This window comes from Garra rufa, chromosome 9 (genome assembly GCF_049309525.1).
Source record: "Garra rufa chromosome 9, GarRuf1.0, whole genome shotgun sequence".
Taxonomy (NCBI): Eukaryota; Metazoa; Chordata; class Actinopteri; order Cypriniformes; family Cyprinidae; genus Garra; species Garra rufa.
The window spans coordinates 8820650-8843041 of NC_133369.1; the positions used below are offsets into that span (position 1 = coordinate 8820650).

General features: G+C 32.7%; 1 protein-coding gene across 1 annotated transcript in view; it reads right to left on the reverse strand.

The window, feature by feature from the left end:
* mtmr11 (myotubularin related protein 11) overlaps positions 1-22392 on the reverse strand; it is a 37147-nt gene that overhangs the window by 8755 nt on the left and 6000 nt on the right. Inside the window, exons 2-11 of the mRNA XM_073847565.1 lie at positions 12288-12424; positions 12041-12110; positions 11810-11949; positions 9753-9837; positions 7804-7951; positions 7122-7209; positions 4854-4942; positions 4633-4757; positions 595-673; positions 221-291 (exon numbers count right to left, since the gene is read on the reverse strand). Of these exons, the coding sequence (XP_073703666.1) occupies positions 221-291; positions 595-673; positions 4633-4757; positions 4854-4942; positions 7122-7209; positions 7804-7951; positions 9753-9837; positions 11810-11949; positions 12041-12110; positions 12288-12424 (1032 nt within the window). The remainder of the gene's footprint in view (positions 1-220; positions 292-594; positions 674-4632; positions 4758-4853; positions 4943-7121; positions 7210-7803; positions 7952-9752; positions 9838-11809; positions 11950-12040; positions 12111-12287; positions 12425-22392) is intronic.

Consider the following 22392-nt stretch of genomic DNA (forward strand, 5'->3'; position numbering starts at 1 on the left):
AATGAATAGAAGTATTCATTTATTTGAAAAAAATCTTACTAACCCAGTATTGTTCATATAAAGGCGAAGGATTATATTATTGCTTGATTTTCTCACAGTATTCGGCACAGATTGGATCTTGCTGTATGCGTTTAAACAGACACACATAAATCATTGTGTGCTAGCAGGGAGCAAAGTTCATAGTCAGGTCAGATGGACGTTAATGATCAGTGTGACTAACCTTGGAGAACAACAGTCATGTGACCTCCTCTGAGCAAACAAGCCACCTCTGCTGCTTTTCTCAGACAGCACCTGTGGAGACACAATCACATCAAACACAGCAGGGCAAAGCACACACAAACACACACAGCGGGATACACTGATAAAGGCAACATCAAATACATAACACTAAAAATAAAAGTTCAAGTTTAGAGCATTGCATTGTGGGATGCAGTATGCTCTTTCATATACTGCATATGCTTTCCATAGTATATATACTATATTGCAGAAATAGTGGGTGTGGTATGTTGGCCAGAAAGCAAATATTGTCAAAATAGAGAAAACATTTCTACATGATGCATCCAAACACTTTTATACATTTATGCACAAATATACCTGGTATAGTCGAGCCAGCGAGTGCTTTCAAGAGTAGAAAGCCACTTGTCATCAGGTACCGATACAGATGATGAAATATCTGCAGAGCAGAGAGGCAAAAATACATTTTATTGACCAATACATTTTAAAACTTAAGAACAATACTGGTCAATGGCTAAATATAAACATACATATAAACGTAAACATAAATCTTATAATTATATCAAACTACAACAAAACAAAAATGCAACAAATGTGGCTAATAAATGCAAATATGAATATAAATATAAAATGCACATTTTACATAAAATATAATTATTTCAGACAGCTTCAATAAAATGCAACAAATGTGGCTAATAATTAAATATAAATATTATAACTAGCTATAAATTAGGAGTCAGCGGATTATCTGTGCCGATATTAAGCATTTTTATAGTTATAGTATTGGTCAATTTCAAAACCAATATGCCGATAAAATAATTTAAAAGCATTTAAACAAAAAGTTTTTGTCAGAGTCCTTGTTATTCTTAATTTTGACATTAATTTTCATTTTTACACCAGACATATATATGGGTTCAAAATATCGGTTATCGGTCTACTTGATCTGTAATAATCGGCATCAGCATCAGCCCTGAAAAACACATATTAGTCGGCCCCTACTCTAAATGTACTTGAAATACACATTTCACATAATTAAATTATTTGAAAAAAAAAAAAAAAAAAAAACTAAGAAAAGAATGCAACAAATATGGCTAATAAATGCAAATAAGAATATAAATATAAAATGCACATTTTACATAAAATATAATTATATCAAACAACTCCAATAAAATGCAAAAAAAAAAAAGCAACAAATGTGGCTAATAAATGAATAAATATAAATATTTTAAATAAGTATCAATTAGGGGTCGACCGATTATCTGGTGCCAAAATTAAGCATTTTTATGGTTATTGTATTGGTCATTTTCAAAACCGATTTGCAGATAAAATAATTTAAAAGCATTTAAAGACAGTTTTTGTCAGAGCCTTTTTTCTTCTTAATTTTGACATTAATTTTAATTTTTACACCAGACATATATATCGGTTTAAAAATTGGTTATCAATCTATTTGATCTATAATAATCAGTATCAGCATCGGCCCTGAAAAACACAAATCATCAACCCCTTCTATAAATGTACTAGAAATACACATTTCACATAATAAAATTCTTATATGTGACCCTGGACCACAAAACCAGTCATAAGGTTAAATTTTACAAAACTGGGATGCATACATCATATGAAAGCTCAATAAATAAGCTTTCTGTTGATATGTGGTTTGTTAGGATAGGACGATATTTGGCCGAGACACATCTATTTGAAAATCTGAAATCTGAGGGTGCAAAAAAATCAAAATACTGAGAAAATCACCTTTAAAGTTGTCCAAATTAAGTTCTTAACAATGCATATTACTAATCAAAAATTTAATTTTTTTTTATATTTATAGTAGGAATTTTACAAAAAATCTCCATGGAAGATGATCTTTACTTAATATCCTAATGATTTTTGGCATAAAAGAAAAATCAATAATTTTGACCCATACAATGTATTTTTGGCTATTACTACAAATATACCCCAGCGACTTAAGACTGGTTTTGTGGTCCAGGGTCACATATGGTAAAACACTAAGAAACAAAACAACAAATATGGCTAGAAATGCAAATATTAATATAAATATAAAATTCACATTTTCTATAAAATATAATTCTATCAAAGAACTCCAATAAAATGCAAAAAATAAATAAATTAGGGGTTAAAGAATTATTGGCCTGGTCAATTATCTGCACCAATATTAGACATTTTTATATTTATCAGTATTAGTCATTTTCAAAACTGATTTGCAGAAAAAATAATTTAAAAGCATTTAAAGAATGTTTTTGTCAGTGCCCTTGTTACTCTTAATTTGGAAATTCATTTTCATTTTTACACCAGACATATATATCGGTTCAAAATATTGGCCATTAGCCTACTTGATCTGTAATAATCGGTATCGGCCCTGAAAAATACATATCGGTTGACCCCTACTATAAATGTACAAGAAATACACATTTCACTTATTAACAAATTATGTTATATGTTACATATAATGCAATTATAATTTCCATAACATTTAATTATAGCAAACAACACAACGCATAAAATTGTTGAAATTAAACACTTTCATTTCATTTTACATATTAAAAACTGGCCAAATATTATTTTGAAATGTTTAAAAAATTTTATTACCATATATTATTTTAATAATATATAATATTTTAATATAATAATGATAATAATAATAACAAGTTTGCACAGCCCATGCCGTGCCCTCTTACAATGGCTGAAATTTTGGTCTGTCACTTCCTTATACTCAGAACCAGTTGAAATTTTCCAGCATTTTTTTTTTTGGCATCACACAACAGACAATACAAAAATGCTTGGCACTCAAGCAAAATGTGAGACACAAAAGTCTGGTCAGGGATTGGTGGGATTGGGCAAGCTGCTCTTTGAACTCACACCACTATGAGGAATGTTTCGGGCCAGTGTGGCTTCAACCACAGGAGGAATGTGAAGCCAGACAAAACAACAAGACTGCATCTCTGTAAGACTAAAATTTATCTTTTCAAACAATAGAAGCTCTTGACCTTTGTACACAAAATCTTTAAATCCACACCCAAGTCTCGCAGGCTCCAAACAGCTGTTGCGCAAAAGATAAAAGACATCATTCTGATTCCAAACATTCCAATTGTTCAATTCAAAATGTTCAAATTCAAAGCACTTCAAAAATGAAAAACATGCATGGAAGTTATAAAACGGATTTGTGTGAAGAACAGACTAGATTTATGATACTTTTATAGGGCTTTTTTTTTGTTTTGTTTTTTGTGGAGCTTGGCAAAATGTTTCACTGAATAGAAAAAAGAGAAGTGCGAACATTCTGCTCAGCACTTTCTTTTTTTCGTCTGTAAAAGAAAGAAAACCATACAGGTTGGAAAGTAAATTATTCAGGCACGTGATTGGCTAAGGACAAAAAAGCAGGAAAAAATACTAAGACAACCCCCCCCCACGCCGATCAAATCGTTTTTAAATCAATAAACTCCTTTTAAAATCAATATTTTGTTTCAAATTATTGATTTATTTTGTAGGTAGCCATGTAATAAGCAGGATAATGTAGAGTTTGTCTTACATGTGCTTCATGAGGCACACACGCGCGGTCTCTCGCACTCACTCCCTCGCTCTAGATTCCGGGAGAAACTATTTGCGGCCATCAGTTTCAGTGAGCTATATATTTTCAATATAATAGTTAAAATATAATTATTGATTTTTCATTAGACTATTTTTTGGCGCCCCCTCAGCACTCGGTACCCTACGCACAGTGCGTGATGCGCATGGTGGGAGCGGCAGCGCTGAATGAACCTTATTGAAAAGTGTTAACTTACCATCTTATCAGTTAACGGTTAATAATCGGATAATGATTTGCGGTTGTCGGTTGGGAAAATTAACCGAAATGAGAATCCCTAATAGCTAGCAAATACAAGTAAGTTAATGTTAATGCAGCTTAAACATCCTGCCATAGTGGAAAATCACTCAAAATCGATCATCTAATCAATCGACAACAATGTCAAATTAGTAACTTATAGGTTATATATAGACACAAGCAATAATGCATACCCAGATCATCCGATCCGGCGATGTTCTTGTCACGATACCACTGTAGCGCGAGAGCGGCTGAGGTAACTTACACTGCGCAGCAGGGAGCTTGATTGACAGGTGATCTGACCAATCATACTTTGCCATCCGCCATTTGCGAACGGTCGCAAATACGTGACATAGGTCACATTTTCAGATCGGAAAATCCGGAATTCCGGATTAATCCGGAAAAAACACATCCCTGATTATTACTTAATTACTTAATTACTAAAAAACCTGCTTAAAAGGGCTTTTGTGCATTTTGTTGGAATAGCAACAACCTGTCTGGAAATTCAAGCTGGCTTTTGCACCAGGGTCTCATCAGGTCATCAAAAATCCACTAAAATTACCCACCGCCCAGACAAAGTGTCCGGAGTCTTGTGTGAGCCAGCTGGATGTCTGCAGGTGACGGCATTTCCTCTCCCAGATCCACAATCACACACAGCTGCTGTCCGCCGAAGAGCACCAGCTCCAGGTTCCTGCAGATCACAGACGACAAGAGCATGGTTTAGTAATGAATGCTCGGCTGCTGCTAAGTAACAACTCATTTATCTAGAAAAAATGTAATGACAGACCTGATGTCGTCCTTCTCATGGTAGATGTTATTTTGAAAGCTGGCCATTCGTAATAAATCGCTGCCATGTGGATGACGCCAACACCAGCGCTGAGGAGTTAAATTATATATTATAAATCATAGAATACACATGACATAAAAAAGCTTTTGATATACGGTATAACAAGCTGTAGTGTATTACATACAGTGCTGTGAAAAGTATGTGCCTCTATCTTGATTTCATCTGTTTTTGTTTTTAATTCAAGTTTTTTTTTATAAAACACCTATTAGCATATTATCTCCATTGGCTAGTTGTACACTGTCCATAATTTTCTCCGCACTCAACCAGCTGTAGCGACAACAATGTTCGCAAGCAGTGCAGGTGTTTTGTAGTTGGATGTAAAAGTGATCATACAAGTCTTCATTTTCTCCTGACATCAGAGCCACTGAGGACGAAGTGGATTAGTTTTGTTTTTCGATGGTAACGTGCCACCAAATACACCAAAATTGAAAGATAGGGGCGGGGTCAGTAGCTCATTAGCATTTAAAGAGTCATGCACTGAAACGGGTAGCTGTATTTGACAAGGTAAAAGGGTGTTGCTTTACACGGCCATTGAGAAATTTTAACTAAAGTATTTTGCAGACATTTCATGAAGACCCTAAAGAATGGGCATCCGATGTCCCCTTGAAATGATCATGTTATTTATCGGAGCAAAAATGTTATCCAATACCTGTTAAATTTCTTAATCAATTTAGTATGAAATATACACAGAAGAAATCAGGATAAAATCCTTGATTGCATTAAGCCCATGTCAAGTAATCTGCAAAATAACGGAACTGGTGCATTCCATGGATGAGAATCCATTAAATGCATTTTTTAGACTGTGAATTCACAAAAGCTACCATTCAATTAAACAAATATAAATATGTATATGCACTTTAATTATTCACGTACATGCATCTCAGAGCGGCTCCGTTCACAGTAAATACTGCTCCACACAAACAGTTATTATTTATATGTGTGGAGCGTCTCTAATTCCATCTTTGCATATTGCTGTGAGTTTGGGTTCATTATAACGTTCATCTGGGAACGCAATGTGCACCAATAGACTACTTGCTTTTGATACTTTATTTGAAACCAATTATTATTGCTTCATTGCTATTATATATGTATTTTAAGTCATTTTAAAGCCTATTATTTGCTGAGGTCTATTTGTATTACCTAAAAATATATTATAATTATCCGATTACGCATATGTGACCCTGGACCACAAAACCATGGTAAGTAGCACGGGTATATTTATACTAATGGCAAAAAATACATTGTATGGGTCAGAATGATCAAATTTTCATTAGGATATTAAGCAAAGATCATGTTCCATGAAGATATTTTGTACATTTCTACCGTAAATATATCTAAACAAATCTAAACATTGCTAAGAACTTCATTTGGACAACTTAAAAGGCGATTTTCTCAATATTTCGATTTTTTTGCACCCTTAGATTCCAGATTTTCAAATAGTTGTATCTTGGCCAAATATTGTCCTATCCTAACAAACCATACATCAATGGAAAGCTTATTTAGATTGCCTAAATAATCGTTAGTGACAGCCCTAATCAGGATGGGGGCAAACACTTTTTTTTACAGCACTGTAATTCACACACTAAACCCCTAACTGGCTTCAAAGTACTTAGTGTGTCACATGAACTCATTTTATGAGTCTTTTTGGAGCTTGACAGACATGCATGAGAAAGCTCCATACATTTTTTTAAGCATTCTCCTTCTGTCTTCGACAGAAAAAAATAACATGTACTTTGGGAACTATTACTAATTCATTTAAGGACGTAAACAGTAAAACGTAAAGCTTGACTTCATGTCATTTCTAACCTTTCTTCTATTGAATAAAGAAAGATATTTCAAAGAAAGCTGTTATCCAAACACTGCAGAAACAGAAGTTCCACAGTAGAAAGAAAGAATTAGAGGTTTGGAACGACATGAGTAAATGATGACATCATTTTAATTTTGGCTGAACTATCCCTTTAAGTGAAACCAAATCTTTTGTGGGAAATAATGTTGTGCAAGAATAGATTTTTTCCTTAAGGATTTGATTTGCGAGGAGCAGGCTTTGGTTTTGGTTAATTTCGGTAGCCTTGGTTAGAAAGTATTTACATTTTGATTACGGTAACAATATAAAAGATTATACAATTTTTTTTCAGGAACATTCCATTATTATTTTCATGCTGTTTAAAAGACTCAGTGTTTTGTAGGGGGATGTCAGAATGTACTCACTGGGATGCGACCCTCGTTGAAGTGGGCAAATGTTTTCTTGAGCTCTGTGTCCAGAACCCTCTGAGGAACCACATTGAATCTGGGCAGACTGCAAGAACACAGGAGGAAAAAACGTGTGAGTAGTTTCCACATGGAACATGATGCGCCTATGATTGGACACGCTTGTGCAAACATAATATTATGTGGTGAGCTCACTGTACTTGCAGGCACAAATAGACAGAGACTTACATTTCCACACTATCATTGAAAAGTTTGGGGTTGGTAAGATTTGTTATGTTTTTGAAAGAAGATCTTAATGCTCATCAAAGCTGCATTTTAACATATTGCGAAACATTAATACAATTTAAAATTAGTGTTTTCTATTTTAATATATTTTAAAATGTAATTTATTCCTTTGATGCAAAGCAGAATTTTTCGCATCACATGATGCTTCAGAAATCATTCTAATATGCTGATTTGCTGCTCAAGAAGCTCACATTACCTTCTTTTTATTTATGTGCATACTGCCACAATGGGATGAGTTCTATAGTATGCTATTTTAAACACACAAAAGGTATGCATGGGAAAAGCATTGAGCAAACTCTTATAGAACAATAAACATCAGCCGTGTCCAAAAAGCTGAAAAACGTGTTCTAATGTCAATGCTAAACTGAGTTCAGGAGGTCTGAAAGAGTATCTCTACCTGGTGGACATCTCAAAGCGGTCATTGACAGAGCTGACCCTCCAGCCGCTGGCACCAGTCCTTTCTAGCTCCTGCTCCCATCCCATCGAACTCTCGAACCAGTTCATGTTAGGGTCACGTCGCCTGTTGCTTAGGAACTGCTTCATTTCTATAGACCGTGTAGAGAAGCATTGAACAGTTTGATTGGTTACAAGATTCAGTTTGTGTGCAAAACCTCCCGAGAGCTGCAAACTCAATTTGCTTCCTGCAGAGCTAGTGGACTGGTGCAATGAACATGCATTGAGTACAAACAAACCTTGACAAGGTTGAAAAAGGGCTAGAAGGTGACCTGTTTCAGATTACTTTCCATTATTCATCTGGTGGACGGTCACTTTCCCTCTTAGAGACGTGGCTTAGCTCACATTTCCTTCTATGATTCATTTGAATATCAAATATGTGTGGACCAGAAAGATAGGACTGGCCGAAAATAATTATATTTCAATATTCTTCAGATTTTTGACAATATAAATCAAAATATTTATGTATTTGCTCTGAAATCACTTTATTTTCTTTTTTAAATGGAAACAGATTTAAAATGCATAATGCAAAAAGTAAAATACAATAATAAAATAATTTAAAAAATAATATAATTAAGTAATTATCCCTTTTCTTATCATTTACATTTATATTCATCTGTATAATAAAACTCACTAAATAAACAAGGAAGATTTTTAATGTTTTTTTAAAGAAATCTCTTCTGCTCACCAAGCCTGCATTCATTTGATCCAAAGTACAGTAAAAATAGTAAAATTATGAAATATTTTTACTATTTAAAATAACTGTTTTCTTTTTGAATACATTTTAAAATGTAATTTATTCCTGTGATTTAAATGCTGATTTAAGCATTTTTACATAATCATTCAGAAATTATTCTTATATTCTGATTTGCTGCTCAAAAGACATTTATTATTATTAATATTACATTGAAAACAGCCAAGTAGAGGTTTCTTTCTCAAGTTTCTTTGATAAATAGAAAGTTCAGAGGAACAGCATTTATCTGAAATAGAAACGTTTCACTTTTGATCACTTTAAAGCATCCTTAAAACATCTTTTCTAAATAAAAGTATTTTTTTTTAACAATTTCTTATCCAAAAAAGTTACAAAAGCTCTTATATCAGATAAATGCTGATCTTTGGATCTTTCTATTCATCTTAGGATCCTGAAAAAATGTACTCAGCTGTTTTAAATATTGTTAATAATAATAACAATAAAAATGTTTCTTGAACAGCAAATAAGCATATTATAATGATTTCTTAAGGATTAGTGACAGAAAACTAAAGACTGAGTATTGATGCTGAAAATTTAGCTCTGATCACAGGGAAAAAAAAACACTTTAAAGTATATTCAAATAGAAAACAGTTATTTTAAATAGTACAAATATTTCAAAATTGTACAGTCAGTTTTTTTTTCAAATAAATGCAGGCTTGGTGAGCAGAAAAGACAACTTAAATATTAAAATCTTTTGACTGGTATTGTACCAACAACTATAATACAGATCTTAAGACTTATTCCTTCACTTGCTGCTGTTTCAAAATCAATGAACAACTAATAAAAAAAGCTAAAATATATAAACAAAATTATATTCTTACCAGTAGCAAACATATATCTCCAAGCTATCTATTAAAAAGTGTGTCATCTGGAATATGTCACATTTTAATTATTACGTACTAACATCAGATAAACAACTTAAAAAGATCAAGTTCACATATCTAAATAACAAACATTACAAAAACATCTGCTGGCAACCCTCAGGGAATGTTTTGGAGTTGTATTGCAGATGAGCAAACAATGATATCTTCAACAAAGAAAAACAAACACATCGAATTGATGTCTGGGTGACGTATGTGTGCTATCAGGATTTTCTATCTTCACTGTCATAAAGCATTTAGTATTGTTTTTATATAACTTACCAATACTACCCAAAGCAGCATTTTGGAAAGACAGAATGGTTCCAGGTTTCAGTGGTTGGTAGGTCTTAGCAATGGTATACGTGATCTGAAAGAAAGTTAAGTAGAGTCGCAGTCATTAGTATGATCATCAACAAAAGCTTGAAATGTAGTCCACAATAACATACTTTAAAAGAAAATAATTTAAGCTCAACGTTTGCAATTTGAATGGTTAGCATGGTTTTAAAGTTAAAAAAAAAAGTAATTAAAAAAGCATCTAAATAGCAAAGTTTTATCATGAAATAAAAATGTTTGAAACAACATCTTTTTTATGAATGCTGTCATTCAAAAAAGTTTTGGGAAGAATTATCTTTGTACGTCCAAGATAAAACTGGTTATAGTTGTGATCTGACTTCAAAGGATGTTTTAATATATTTTGAATCTAAAAGTATATCTGTTAATTTTATGTTAAATCTGATTATTTTATTTGGAAAATTTCATATTCATAAAAGTAAAAGAAATAATTCTAAACCTTGTTTAAAGGTTTTTATGATTGATTTTCATTCATATCTAGATTCTCTTCAAGGTATTGATAGTAAAAAATGTAAAGATACAATTGTATTTGCTGAAGAGTTAAAGTTGATCGAAAAGTGAATTTATATACATTGTAGGTGTGTTTGTATATGTGTGTATATGTATGTGTATATATATATATATATATATGTATATATATATATTTTTTTTTGTCAAATTGTATCTTTGCATACTTGCAGCTAAACTGTAAAATGTAAACCTCTTATTTATTTATTTTGTTATTTTGTTATTTTATTTTGTTTGGATGTCTTGTTATATTTGTATATATCTTTGTTGTAGTTTGTTAATAAAAAAAAAAAAAAGTCAAAAAAGTCAAAAAAAAAAAAAAAAATGTTTGAAACATAATATAATATAATATAATATAATATAATATAATATAATATCATTTATTTCTTTGTTTTAATGCCATATCACCAATAATGGCTATATGCATAGAAACATTAACAGTATCATTTTAATTACATAATTTACAATAATTTACAACATTTTTACATAATATAATATAATAATATAATATAATTAATATAATATAATATAATATAATATAATATAATATAATATAATATAATATAATATAATATAATATAATATGTGACCATGGACCACAAAACCAGTTATAAGACTCAATTTATTGAAAGTGACATTTATATAACATTTGAAAGCTGAATAAACTTTCCATTGATGTGTGGTTTGCTGGGGTAGGACAATATTTGGCTGAGATACAACTATTTGAAAATCTGGAATCTGATGGTGCAAAAAAAAAAAAAAAAAAAAAAAATTATTGAGAAAAATGCCTTTAAAGTTGTCCAAATAAGTTCTTAACAATGCATATTACCAATCAAAAAATAGGTTTTGATATATTTACGCTAGGAAATTTACAAAATATCTTAATGAAACATTATCTTTACTTAAGAAAAATCTATCATTTTGACTCATACGATGTATTGTTGGCTATTGCATAATAAAATAAAATAAAATAAAATAAAATAAAATAAAATAAATAAAATAAAATAAAATAAAATAAAATAAAATAAAATAAAATAAAATAAAATAAAATAAAATAAAATAAAATAAAATAAAATAAAATACCATTGAACAGTTTGGGGTCAGAATTTTTTGTAAGAAATTAATACTTTATTCAGCAAGGATGCATTACTTTAAAAAGTAAAAACGATTTTCAATATTGATAATAATCAGAAATGTTTCTTGAGCTGCAAATCAGCATATCAGAATAATTTCTGAAGTATCATGTGACAGTGAAGACTGCTTTGTATCACAGACAAAAATTTTTTTTTTTTTAAATATATTCAAATAGAAAACTTACTTTAAATTGTAAAAAATAATAATAATAATAATTCAATAAATTAACATTATTACTGTTTTACTGCAGTTTATGATCAAATAAATGCACTCTTGATAAGCATAAGAGACAAAACCATTACAAAAATCAAGCTTTTTCATTTATATTTTCATATATTAAGACAAACCTCCACAGCTTGAGTATCAGGCGTAAGTCTGTCAAACAGGAAGCAGAGAACACGCATGTCTCTGCAGTACAACACCAGTTCCTCCGGGGTGAACTTTAGGGAGCAAGTAGGGGTCACTAGTTTGGTGCGAGATGGTCCGACTACAACACACATTTATATACATTAAAACATGTGACCTGGACATGATAATTAAAAAGGTATCCATATATCTGTCTGTAGAGATTGCTTTACCTGCCACGACTTTATCAATGGAAGCAAGGGCTACGTCATGATCTCCAAGCAGCACAGGATCTGCATTATCCTGAATAAGGAGAAAAAGAAGCCATGAAGATAAATACGTCTGCAGAGGATGTTACAATAGACTGCCAGAGACTTTATAAACTTCAGCTTTATGGTTCACAGTAAGGCTCAACTTTACATGGAAAAAAAGTGCTGGGATTCTCATCCCAGAAACATCTCAGCAATCTGCGGCACTCACGTCAGGTTTCTGGCTGTCCTGAGGCACGAAGGCCACTCTGAAATGAGTGCAGAACAGAGTCCCAGACAGCCAGCCTCCTCCTTCTTTAGCCGACAGCTTCTTCCTCACCAGGATGGCTCGCTGTAGCACACACTCTCCTGCAAAAACAAATCAGAAATTATGAAAACTACATGTCTTGTGAGACTTTTAGTACATGTCTTTTAACTTTGTAGTCATCTACACTAGTCAAAAAGCAAAAGTTTTTGGACAGTAAGATTTTTGTTTTTTAAGAAGTCTCTTCTGCTCACCAACCCTGCATGCATTTGATCTAAAGTACAGCAAAAACTAAAATTTCGAATATTTTTACTATTCAAAGTAGCTGTTTTCTATTTGAATATATTTTAAAATGTATTTATTCCTGTAATTTCAAAGCTGAAATTTTAGCATCATTACTCAAGTCACATGGTCCTACAGAAATCATTCTAATATTCTGATTTGCTGCTCAAAAATCATTTATTATTATGTTGAAAACAGCCGAGTAGAATTTTTTCAGGTTTCTTTGATGAATAGAAAGTTCAGAAGAACAGCATTTATTAACATTATAAATGTCTTAATATCACTTTTGATCAATTTAAAGCATCCTTGCTAAATAAAAGTATTAAATTCTATAATAAAATTATATTTAAAAAAGTATGCAGACTTTAGACATGTTATGCTGTATAATGTTACAAAAGCTTTTTATTTGAGATAAAAGCTGCTTGTTGGAACTTTAGATTCTTCCAAGAATCCTGAAAAGAAATTTACTCTTACTAACTGTTTTAAATATTGATAATAATAGTAAAATGACAATAATAGTAAAATGTTTCTTGAACAGCAAATCAGCACATTAAAATGATTTCTGAATGATCATGTGACACTGAAGACTGGAGAAATTATGCTGAAAATGTAATTTTGATCACAGGAATAAATTAGATTTTAAAATATATTCAAAAAAAAAAAAAGAGTTATTTTAAACAGTCTTTGCTGTACTTTGAATCAAATAAATCCAAGCTTGGAGCAGAAGAGACTTTCTTAAAAAAACAATAAAAATCTTACTGTTCAAAAACTTTTGACTGGTCGTGTATATGCTAGTATTATGCTAAATGTTTACTATAGCAATAGGAAAATGTGCGATCGGTGGAAGGAATTACACAAACATCTGGCTTTTAATTCAAAGGGAAACTTTAAAGACTCTGTAGGCTATTACGGTCACATATATAAAGGATATGTGGTATTTTAAAAATAGACGGAGGGAAAATAAAATTCTGTTGGCATAAAACTTACACAATCATAAAAAAGTGAAAGGACAGAATTTAATGTCAGCAGAGCCCCTTAAGCCCACCAGAGTCAGACATGAACACGCTCTCATACACGTGAAACGAGTTGGGCTGCTCTTATTGCTCTTGTGGTCACTTTTCAAAGGCGAGTTTCTTAACTTTATGACTCTCAAGGGTGCGTTGGATCTCAAAGCTCATTCCTGAGGCATCATGGGACACAGATGTCAGAGAGAACAGGACGGAAGCAGAGAGATCGGACGGTCACGGTGATTACTGGGTTATTAGAAAAACAGAGCGCTTAGGATGCAGTTTCGTAAGCAGTGAAAGTGCTTATGAAGGCATATAAACAAGTGTTTTAAACTCTTTTTAAATAAAACTAAACTACTAAAAATTGCTTTCAGTAAATAAAGCTGAAATATAATAAAATAGAAATAAATATTTATTTATAAAATACTAAAACTGAAATCAAATTAAAGCTATACAGAAACATTAAAAATTGTAATAAATGAAAATATAAAACTAAAAGCTATTTCACAATAGCAGTAAACATACTATAATTAAAATATATTTTCATTTTATGGTATTTTGTGTAAACCATGCACAAAAATGACAGCTCATCTTAGACAAAGATTAAAGCCAACACAAGCTCTAATGCCTTATGGCACTTGTAAATTGTATAAATACATTTATAGTAAGTAAGTTAATTGTTATATATGTGAAATATTAAAATAACAGAATCATTTCAGTTTGCCAAATTCACTTTTTGTTAATTTAGCTCCAAACAAAACTCTTTCAGTCTTAATGAATAACACAAATCCATTGCACCCCGGGTTGAGTTTCATTGAGTTGCTGGCTGCTTTGTTAATTTGAACCACACGTCCAGTTTGATTTGTTCTTGTCAGCATTTGTTTTCCATTAAACTTCACTTTTGGGCACGAGTAGCGTGCGCTACCAGAGTCAAGCCATGTTGGTCAAATGTCTCCGGGTCACATCAGCCGGTTTGTTCCAGGTTTTAGACTACTGCATGACGTCACGTGAACAAGAAACCATGAAGGAAGGTCACATCTCGCATTCCTAATGATAACAGAGCAAACATCTCTTCTATTATTTTATAAGCTTGCATAAGGTTTTACTAGTAGGACAGTGTAACTGTGAACAACTGTGACTGTTAAACCAGTAAGACAAACTAGGCCTAACAGCCCTTAAAAGGTGCTGTCAGTGATTTTATTTATGGACGATTACACAGAAAACATCCTGACAGTATACAATGCATTGCAAAGCAAAGCAAAGCAAAGCAAAATGAAGTAAAATAAAGTAAAATAAAATATAAAAAAATAAAATAAAATGCATTATCATACAATACAGAAAATAATACAAAATAATAAATAATTAAAATAAAATAAATTAATACTTACAAAATGAATCATTAAAAATTTAATTAAATTAAATAAACAATACAAATTTAATATTACATTGGGTTTATGACATGTCATATATTTTATTTATATATATATATTATTTCATAAGCTTGCATAACTTGTAGGACTGTGTGACTGTGACCAACTGTGACTGTTAAACCAGTAAGACAAACTAGGCCTAACAGTCCTTAAAAGGTGCTGTCAGTGATTTTATTTTATGGACGATTACACAGAAAACACCCTGACAGTATACAATGCATTGCAAAGCAAAGCAAATAAAATAAAAATGCATTATCATACAATACAAAAAATAATACAAAATAATAATAATAATAATAATACTTACAAAATAAATTATTAAAAATAATAATTAAAATAAACACAAATTTAATGTATTACATAATTGGGTTTATGAAATATCTGATATTACATAATTGTAAATTGGGTTGAAAAACCATTATTAGACAATAAAATAAATTATTAAAAAAAAAAATAATAATAATAATAATAATTAATACTTACAAAATGAATAATTAATAATAAATTAATAACAGAAATGTCCTTACATTCTGATATTACATAATTGGGCTTTTGGAGAAATTGGACAGGTCTGGGCCAGTGATGCAATGCAATAAAACAAAAGAAAAAAAATAATAAAAGGATAAATCTTTTAAAAATAATATTTATTATTAGACAATAAAATAAATAATTAAACATAACAAATAGTTAAAATAAAATAAATTATTACACACAAAATGAATCATTAAAAATAAATGAATTTAAACTAAATTTAAACCAAACTCAATACTAAAATAATAAATTAATAACAGAAAATGTCCTTACTTTCTGATATTACATAACTGGGTTTCTAGAGAAATTGGACAGTCCTGGGTTTGTAAACAATGCAATGCAATGCAATGCAATAAAATGCAATGCAATGCATTGCAAAAAAATAAAATATTATTATTATTATTATTATTATTAGACAATAAAATAAAAAAATAAAATAGAATAATTAATACTTACAAAATGAATCAATAAAACTAAATTAATTAAAATAACGCAAAAATAGAAAACTGTCTGATTTTACATAATTGGGTTTCTAGAGAAATTGTACAGTCCTGGGCTTGTGAACCAGTGTTGTTTTCGTCAACGATGACAATGACGAAATCATTTCGTTGACGCCACTTTTTTTCATGACGATAACGAGACGATGACGAGATAAAAATGGCTCGTTGATGACTAAAACATGACGAGACGTGTGTGAGTTTTCGTTGACGAGACGAGAATAGACGAAAATGTTAGTGGGTGGTCCGTCAGGCGTTTAAAATGCATGACATTTCTGCTTATTGTGCATGCCAATCAAAACCTAAAACGTATCTGCTGCTATGGCAAGCCGTTTAGCATTAAAATACTCTTTGCCATACTAGTATGGCAAGCCGTTTTAGCATTCCATCCTTGTTTGTCTTTTATGTTTTAAAACATTCCTTCATTATTGTAATTATTGGTGAAAATAGTCGATCCGGAAGCTCACATTGTGTTGAACTATAGATCTGCTATTTTCAGAACTTACAAGTGACACTACCCAACAGCAAAATACTTACTGACCTACATTAATTTGTTAAAAGACTACTTTTCCCCCTTTTTTGACTAAAACTAGACTAAAACCTTTTTGACTTTTCTTCGACTAAAATTGGACTAAAACTATCACATATAGAAGTGACTAAAATTTGACTAAAACTAATAAGCATTTTAGTCCAGACTAAGACTAAGACTAAATCTAAGATGGTTGTCAAAAACAACACTGTGGTGAACAACAATGCAATGCAATAAAATAATTAAAAAAAAAAAAAAATTAATATAATAAATGAATAATAAATGAATACGAACAGACATACATGGGACGCTAATAGTTTAGCAAATCACAAAATGTCTCTGCCGGTGGCTGGTTTGCTGCTAGAGCTTAAAACTACTGTTTTTCTCTTCTCTAAATTTCTTTTCTCTAATTTGTCCCATCTACAGGAATAAACCACAAAATCACATAAAAAAATTCACTAACACAGCTAAATAAAGACATCTGCTGCATTAACTGCCAAAAACCCAAATTCCTTTCTTTTCACCCACCCCACAACACAAATAAGAACAAGCTAACTCTATATAACAATTAAACAATGAACAGCTTCTGTGGTATATAATTTCTGAATAATGCATCTGACAAAATGTGCAACACACAACCAAAGTATGCCACAAAAACACTGGCTTAAAAACTGCAAAATACCTTTGATTTTGATTTTGAGATGGTAACTGGATGCCATTCTTTCATTTAAACTTAAAACATAATGAGGTCATGTGACAACAACGCAGCGTACTACACGTGTGAATAATTTACCACCGTATAATACATACATTCTTTCAAATAGCAAGCTGTCAGCAGTATATACAGTATAATCTACTCTTTCAAACTCCGCTGACCCGTTCACCTCCAGGGACCGATTCAGTTTCCGCTGCCCTGCGTCGAGGGTTATCTGAGATCGTGCGGATGGAAGTAAAGTCTTACACACGACTGTACTGACCATAAGAGCACATGTGTGTCTATGGGTCTCTGCAATGTGAGCCCTTTGACTTTGAATGGTTAAATGTAGTTTATGCGTTCCATATTCAAACTGGTGTGAATGGATGGAACTTAATACATGATAGCTTACACATCTAGAATTCCTGAATGAAGATCGCATAACTGCCTATAAATTACTACTGCATTTATGTCTATATTGTACTAATGTACAGTGTCTTGCAGAAGTATTCACTCCCCTTCATTTTTTTCACGTTTTATGTTGCAGCCTTATGTTAAACTGCTTTAAATAGTCACAACTTTGTAAATTCATTAAAAAAAAAAAACTGAAATAAGTACATTGCATAAGTATTCATACCCCCCAACTCAGTACTTGGTTGAAGCACTTTTACAGCTTCTTTTTGAGCATCATGTGACAAGCTTTGCACATCAACATTTGGCAATTATCTGCCATTCTTGGCCTCAGCTCTTCACCTCTCAAGCTTTGTTGGCTTGGATGGGGGCTGGCAGACATTTTCAGGTTTCTCCAGAAATGTTGATTGGGTTGAAACCCAGGCTGGGCCACTCAAGGACATTCACAGAGTTCTCTATAAGCCACTCTTGCTGTGTGCTTAGTGTCATTTTCCTGTTGGACGGTGAACATTCTGCCCAGTCTGAGATTCTGAATGCTCTGGACTGGGTTTTTATTAAGGCCATCTCAATATTTTGATGCATTGAGCTTTCCTTCTACTTTGACGAGTCCCTCAGTCCCTGCCACTGAAAAACAGCCCTACAGTGTGAGGCTGCTACCAGCACACTTTACTTTTGGGATGGTACTCTGCAGGTAATGAGTAATGCTTGGTTTCCTTCAAACATGAGTTGGAATTGAGGTTAACCAGACCACAGAATCTTGTTTCACATAGTCTGAGGGTCCTTTAGGTGCCTTTTTGCTAATTCCAAGCATGTTTTCATGTGTCTTCACTGAGGAGAGGATTGAGTTTGGTCGCACAGTGATGCAGTGATGTTTGTCCTTCTGTAATTTTCTCCCATCTGCATACATGATCATGAAGCTCAACTAAAATGACCATCAGCTTCTTGGTCACCAGTGTAACCAAGCCTCTTCTCCATCAATTGCTCAGTTTCGCCAGGAGGCCAGCTCTAGGAAGAGTCCTAGTTGTTCCAAGCATCTTCCATTATGGATAATGGAGGCTACATGCTTCTGTGAACCTTCAAATCAGCAGAATTTTTTCGAAACTCTTCCCCAGATCCGTGCCTTGACACAAGCTTGTTTCTAAGCTCTGCAGGAAGTTATTTTGACCTCAGGGCTTGGTTTTTGCTCTGATATGCGTTTTCAGCTGTTAGACCTTTTCTGAGAGGTGTGTGTCTTTCCAAATCAAACTTATTCAAAATTAATTTGCCACAGTTTAACTTCCACACGAAGTGTAGTAACATCTACAAGTGATGAGTGCTCCTGAGCTAAATTTCAAGTGGCCAAGAAAAGGGTATGAATACTTATGCAATAGAATCATTTCAGTTTTTTATTTCTAATAAAGTATAAAAACTGCAACATAACAAAACGTGAAACGCAAAGCACTGTATACACTAGTGTACTTGCATAAATATTTTTGCATAAACTTGCATAAAAAGTTTTTGTTTATGTGTGTGTACTGTATATATTTATTATGCATATATAAATACACATACATGCATGTACATATTTAAGTCAAATATGTTATGTTTACATATAAAAAAATATTTATATCTAAGATAAATCATATGAATATAAATATGAGCATGTAAATACATGTAAATATTTTCAAAATATATACTGTATGTGTGTGTCTATATATACATACTAAATATGCACAGTACACACATATTCTATGTAAACAAAAACTTTTATTTTGGATGTGATTAATCACAATTAATCATTTGACAGCACTAATTTAAATATATTTTAAAATATAACTTATCCCCGTGTTGCAAAGCAGAATTTTCAGCATCATTACTCCAGTCCTCAGTGTCACATGATCTTTCAGAAATCATTCTAATATGCTGATTTGCTGCTCATTTCTTATCATTATCAATGTTGAAAACATTTTGTGGAAACATGAACTTTTTTTTTTTCAGGACTTTTGATTAAGAACAACATTTATTCAAAATATTCTCACAACTTTATAAAGTCTTTACTGTCATTTTTAACCAAATTAATGCATCCTTGTCAAATAAGAGTATTCATTTAAATCTTACTAACCCAAAACTTTTTTAAACAGATGTGCAAGCTGTTTAAAATAAAAACGTGAATGTATTCTGACACTTTCTGGTTGCCAAGTTAATGCTTCAAGCGCAAATGGTGTTAAAAAACGTATTTCCTAACAAAACTGCTTTCACACATTCACTTAAAAAAATAAAATCAACACCACACCAGTTTGTTATATTTTAAAGTGCGATTTAGGAGTCCAAACACATTTTGGGGCCACTGTTTTAAATGTCCTTGAGGAGACAGTAAAAACAGTGGCTGGGTAATACAGACAGGTGTATTTGTGTTTAGTGTCCAAACAGTAGGAGACTATGCAAGCTGAATATCAACAAAGACCGAGTTCTGTGTGAGTGGAGCGTTGAGGTGAGCAGCTCTATTAAATGTTGACACGATGGGAAACGCTCTGTGCTCCCAAAGGGCCGCTGAGCGTAAGTGCTGATATGAAGCGTTACAGATTAGGCTGTCCGGGTCGGACTCACGGCCTGCCAACATTCCTGAGTAAAGCTGCTGCTTAAACACACTGCTGACGCTGAGATTATGGTGAAGGGCTGCTGGGCTTCGACACACACTCGGCACACTGAGCCATTGTTTTCGGAGGCCATTCACACCCACAGAGGCAGACGGACCACAACCATCCAGACCTGGGCTTTTCCTGTCGGGGATCAACTACCTGAAAGCAGCGCCGCTACTAACGAGACTACTTATTTCAGTATGGTTTTCAAATCAGTGTAGCTTTTCCAAAAAGGAGCGGATGCACATGCCAAAACACTACATTAGTGTTTTTGTATGTCACGCTGTACTAAGCAAACACACTCCCCTAAAATATTCTCCTCTCTCAAGCAGCGTTGGGAAGTCTGATTCACTTCGGGGAATCATTTGGTTTGGATGGTTTGTTTGTGAATGGACTGATTCAACAACACAATTTGCTGATTCCGGAATCGCTCATTCATTTTCACACGTTAAGTCCCTAAATGCCATTTTACATATGCTTTTTTGCACCAAAAATAACCATTTAATGTATTTTTAGATTTTAAAAAAGTTTTTATTGTAAATTTGTAGGGCTGTAACGATACGCGATATGAAACCGAAATCGCGACACTCAGATCCACGATCCCGTGTCGCGGTGTAATAAGGGAGAATCGCGACACACCCCGTGACTACCTTTCCAATCATGTGACGCCTGCCTGCAAAAGTTGAGCTAGTTGAAGAAGAACGTGAGGAAACATGGCAACCAACCCAGAGATTGCGGACCCTCCCTCCTCATTTAAGTCAGCAGTATGGCAACATTTCGGAGCTGTATGATCCATAAAATACGGAGAAAGGCTATTAATAAAGAAAAAAAAAATCCAGAAAATGCGTGTAGTATAGCCTGCGCAGTAAAAATACAATTATGTGTAAAATGTCATAGTAAACTGTGTCTGACATGAAAACCACGCTAGTCATTGTCCCATAAAATGACAAATAGCAAATAACACATATAGTATTTTCATTACGTTTCATTTATTTTGTTTTTGTAAAGTAAAATGAGACCTTGTTGTTTGCAATACGTTTACCCCGAGACCACGTCGCGAACGCCAGCTCGACCGCAAAACACTTTCACTATGAGAGAAATCCGCAGCCGCTCAGTGATTCCACCGCTTGACACGTCCCATGTGAAGCACAGGACCGTTTGAGAGCAGCGTCAGCGTGTACCGGATTGAGTCCAAAGAGCAAATACCCGTGCATGTCACCCGCACTGCACCTGACAGATAAATATTATTCCACCGTTACGTCAGTTATAGCGGTTCACCCATCGGGTAGGTTTTGCGCACACATAGAATCTTGCATCGCTAGCAGGTTTAAAGAATTTGACATCTTGACAATTTTATCACTATCATGTTAAATAAAAATAAAAAAATCAGACAGACCTTATCAGTTGTTAATTTTAATACAGAAGGTTTTTATTAAACCTTAAAATGTGACCTTGTATGTAAAACTGATTGAAATTGTTTTTTTTTTTTTTTAATAAATCTGTTGTTTGATTTTCAGTTTCATGTTTTAATTTTTGTTCAAAATATTGTGATACATATCGTATCGTGAACCCAATATCGGGATATGTACCGTATCGTGACCTAGGCATATCGTTACACCCCTATAAATTAGTATTTATTAACTTTGTAACTGTAGTATGACAAGCTCCAATTTGTTCATAATTAAAAGTAGTTACATCAACACTGTTCCTGACAAACTATTTCAACTTGCATTACTGTTGTACTGTTTTTAAAGAAATACTACTGAACAGAAATTAATTAATACTTTTTTGCATCAAGTATGCAATGTTTTTCTCAGAATTGTGAGATATAACCTTATATAACCTCTTCTGAGAAATAAAGTCAGAATTGCGAGATAAAAACTAGCAATTGCAAGTTATAAAGTCAGAACTGCAAGATAAAGACCCCCTTTCTGAGAAAAAGTCACAATTAAGAGATTCTGAGTTTTCTCTCGCAATCGAGCTTATATCGCAATTCTGGTAAAAAAAAAAAAAAAAAAAAAAAAAAAAAAAGGTCAGAACTGCAAGAATCTCTCACAATTCTAACTTTATAAC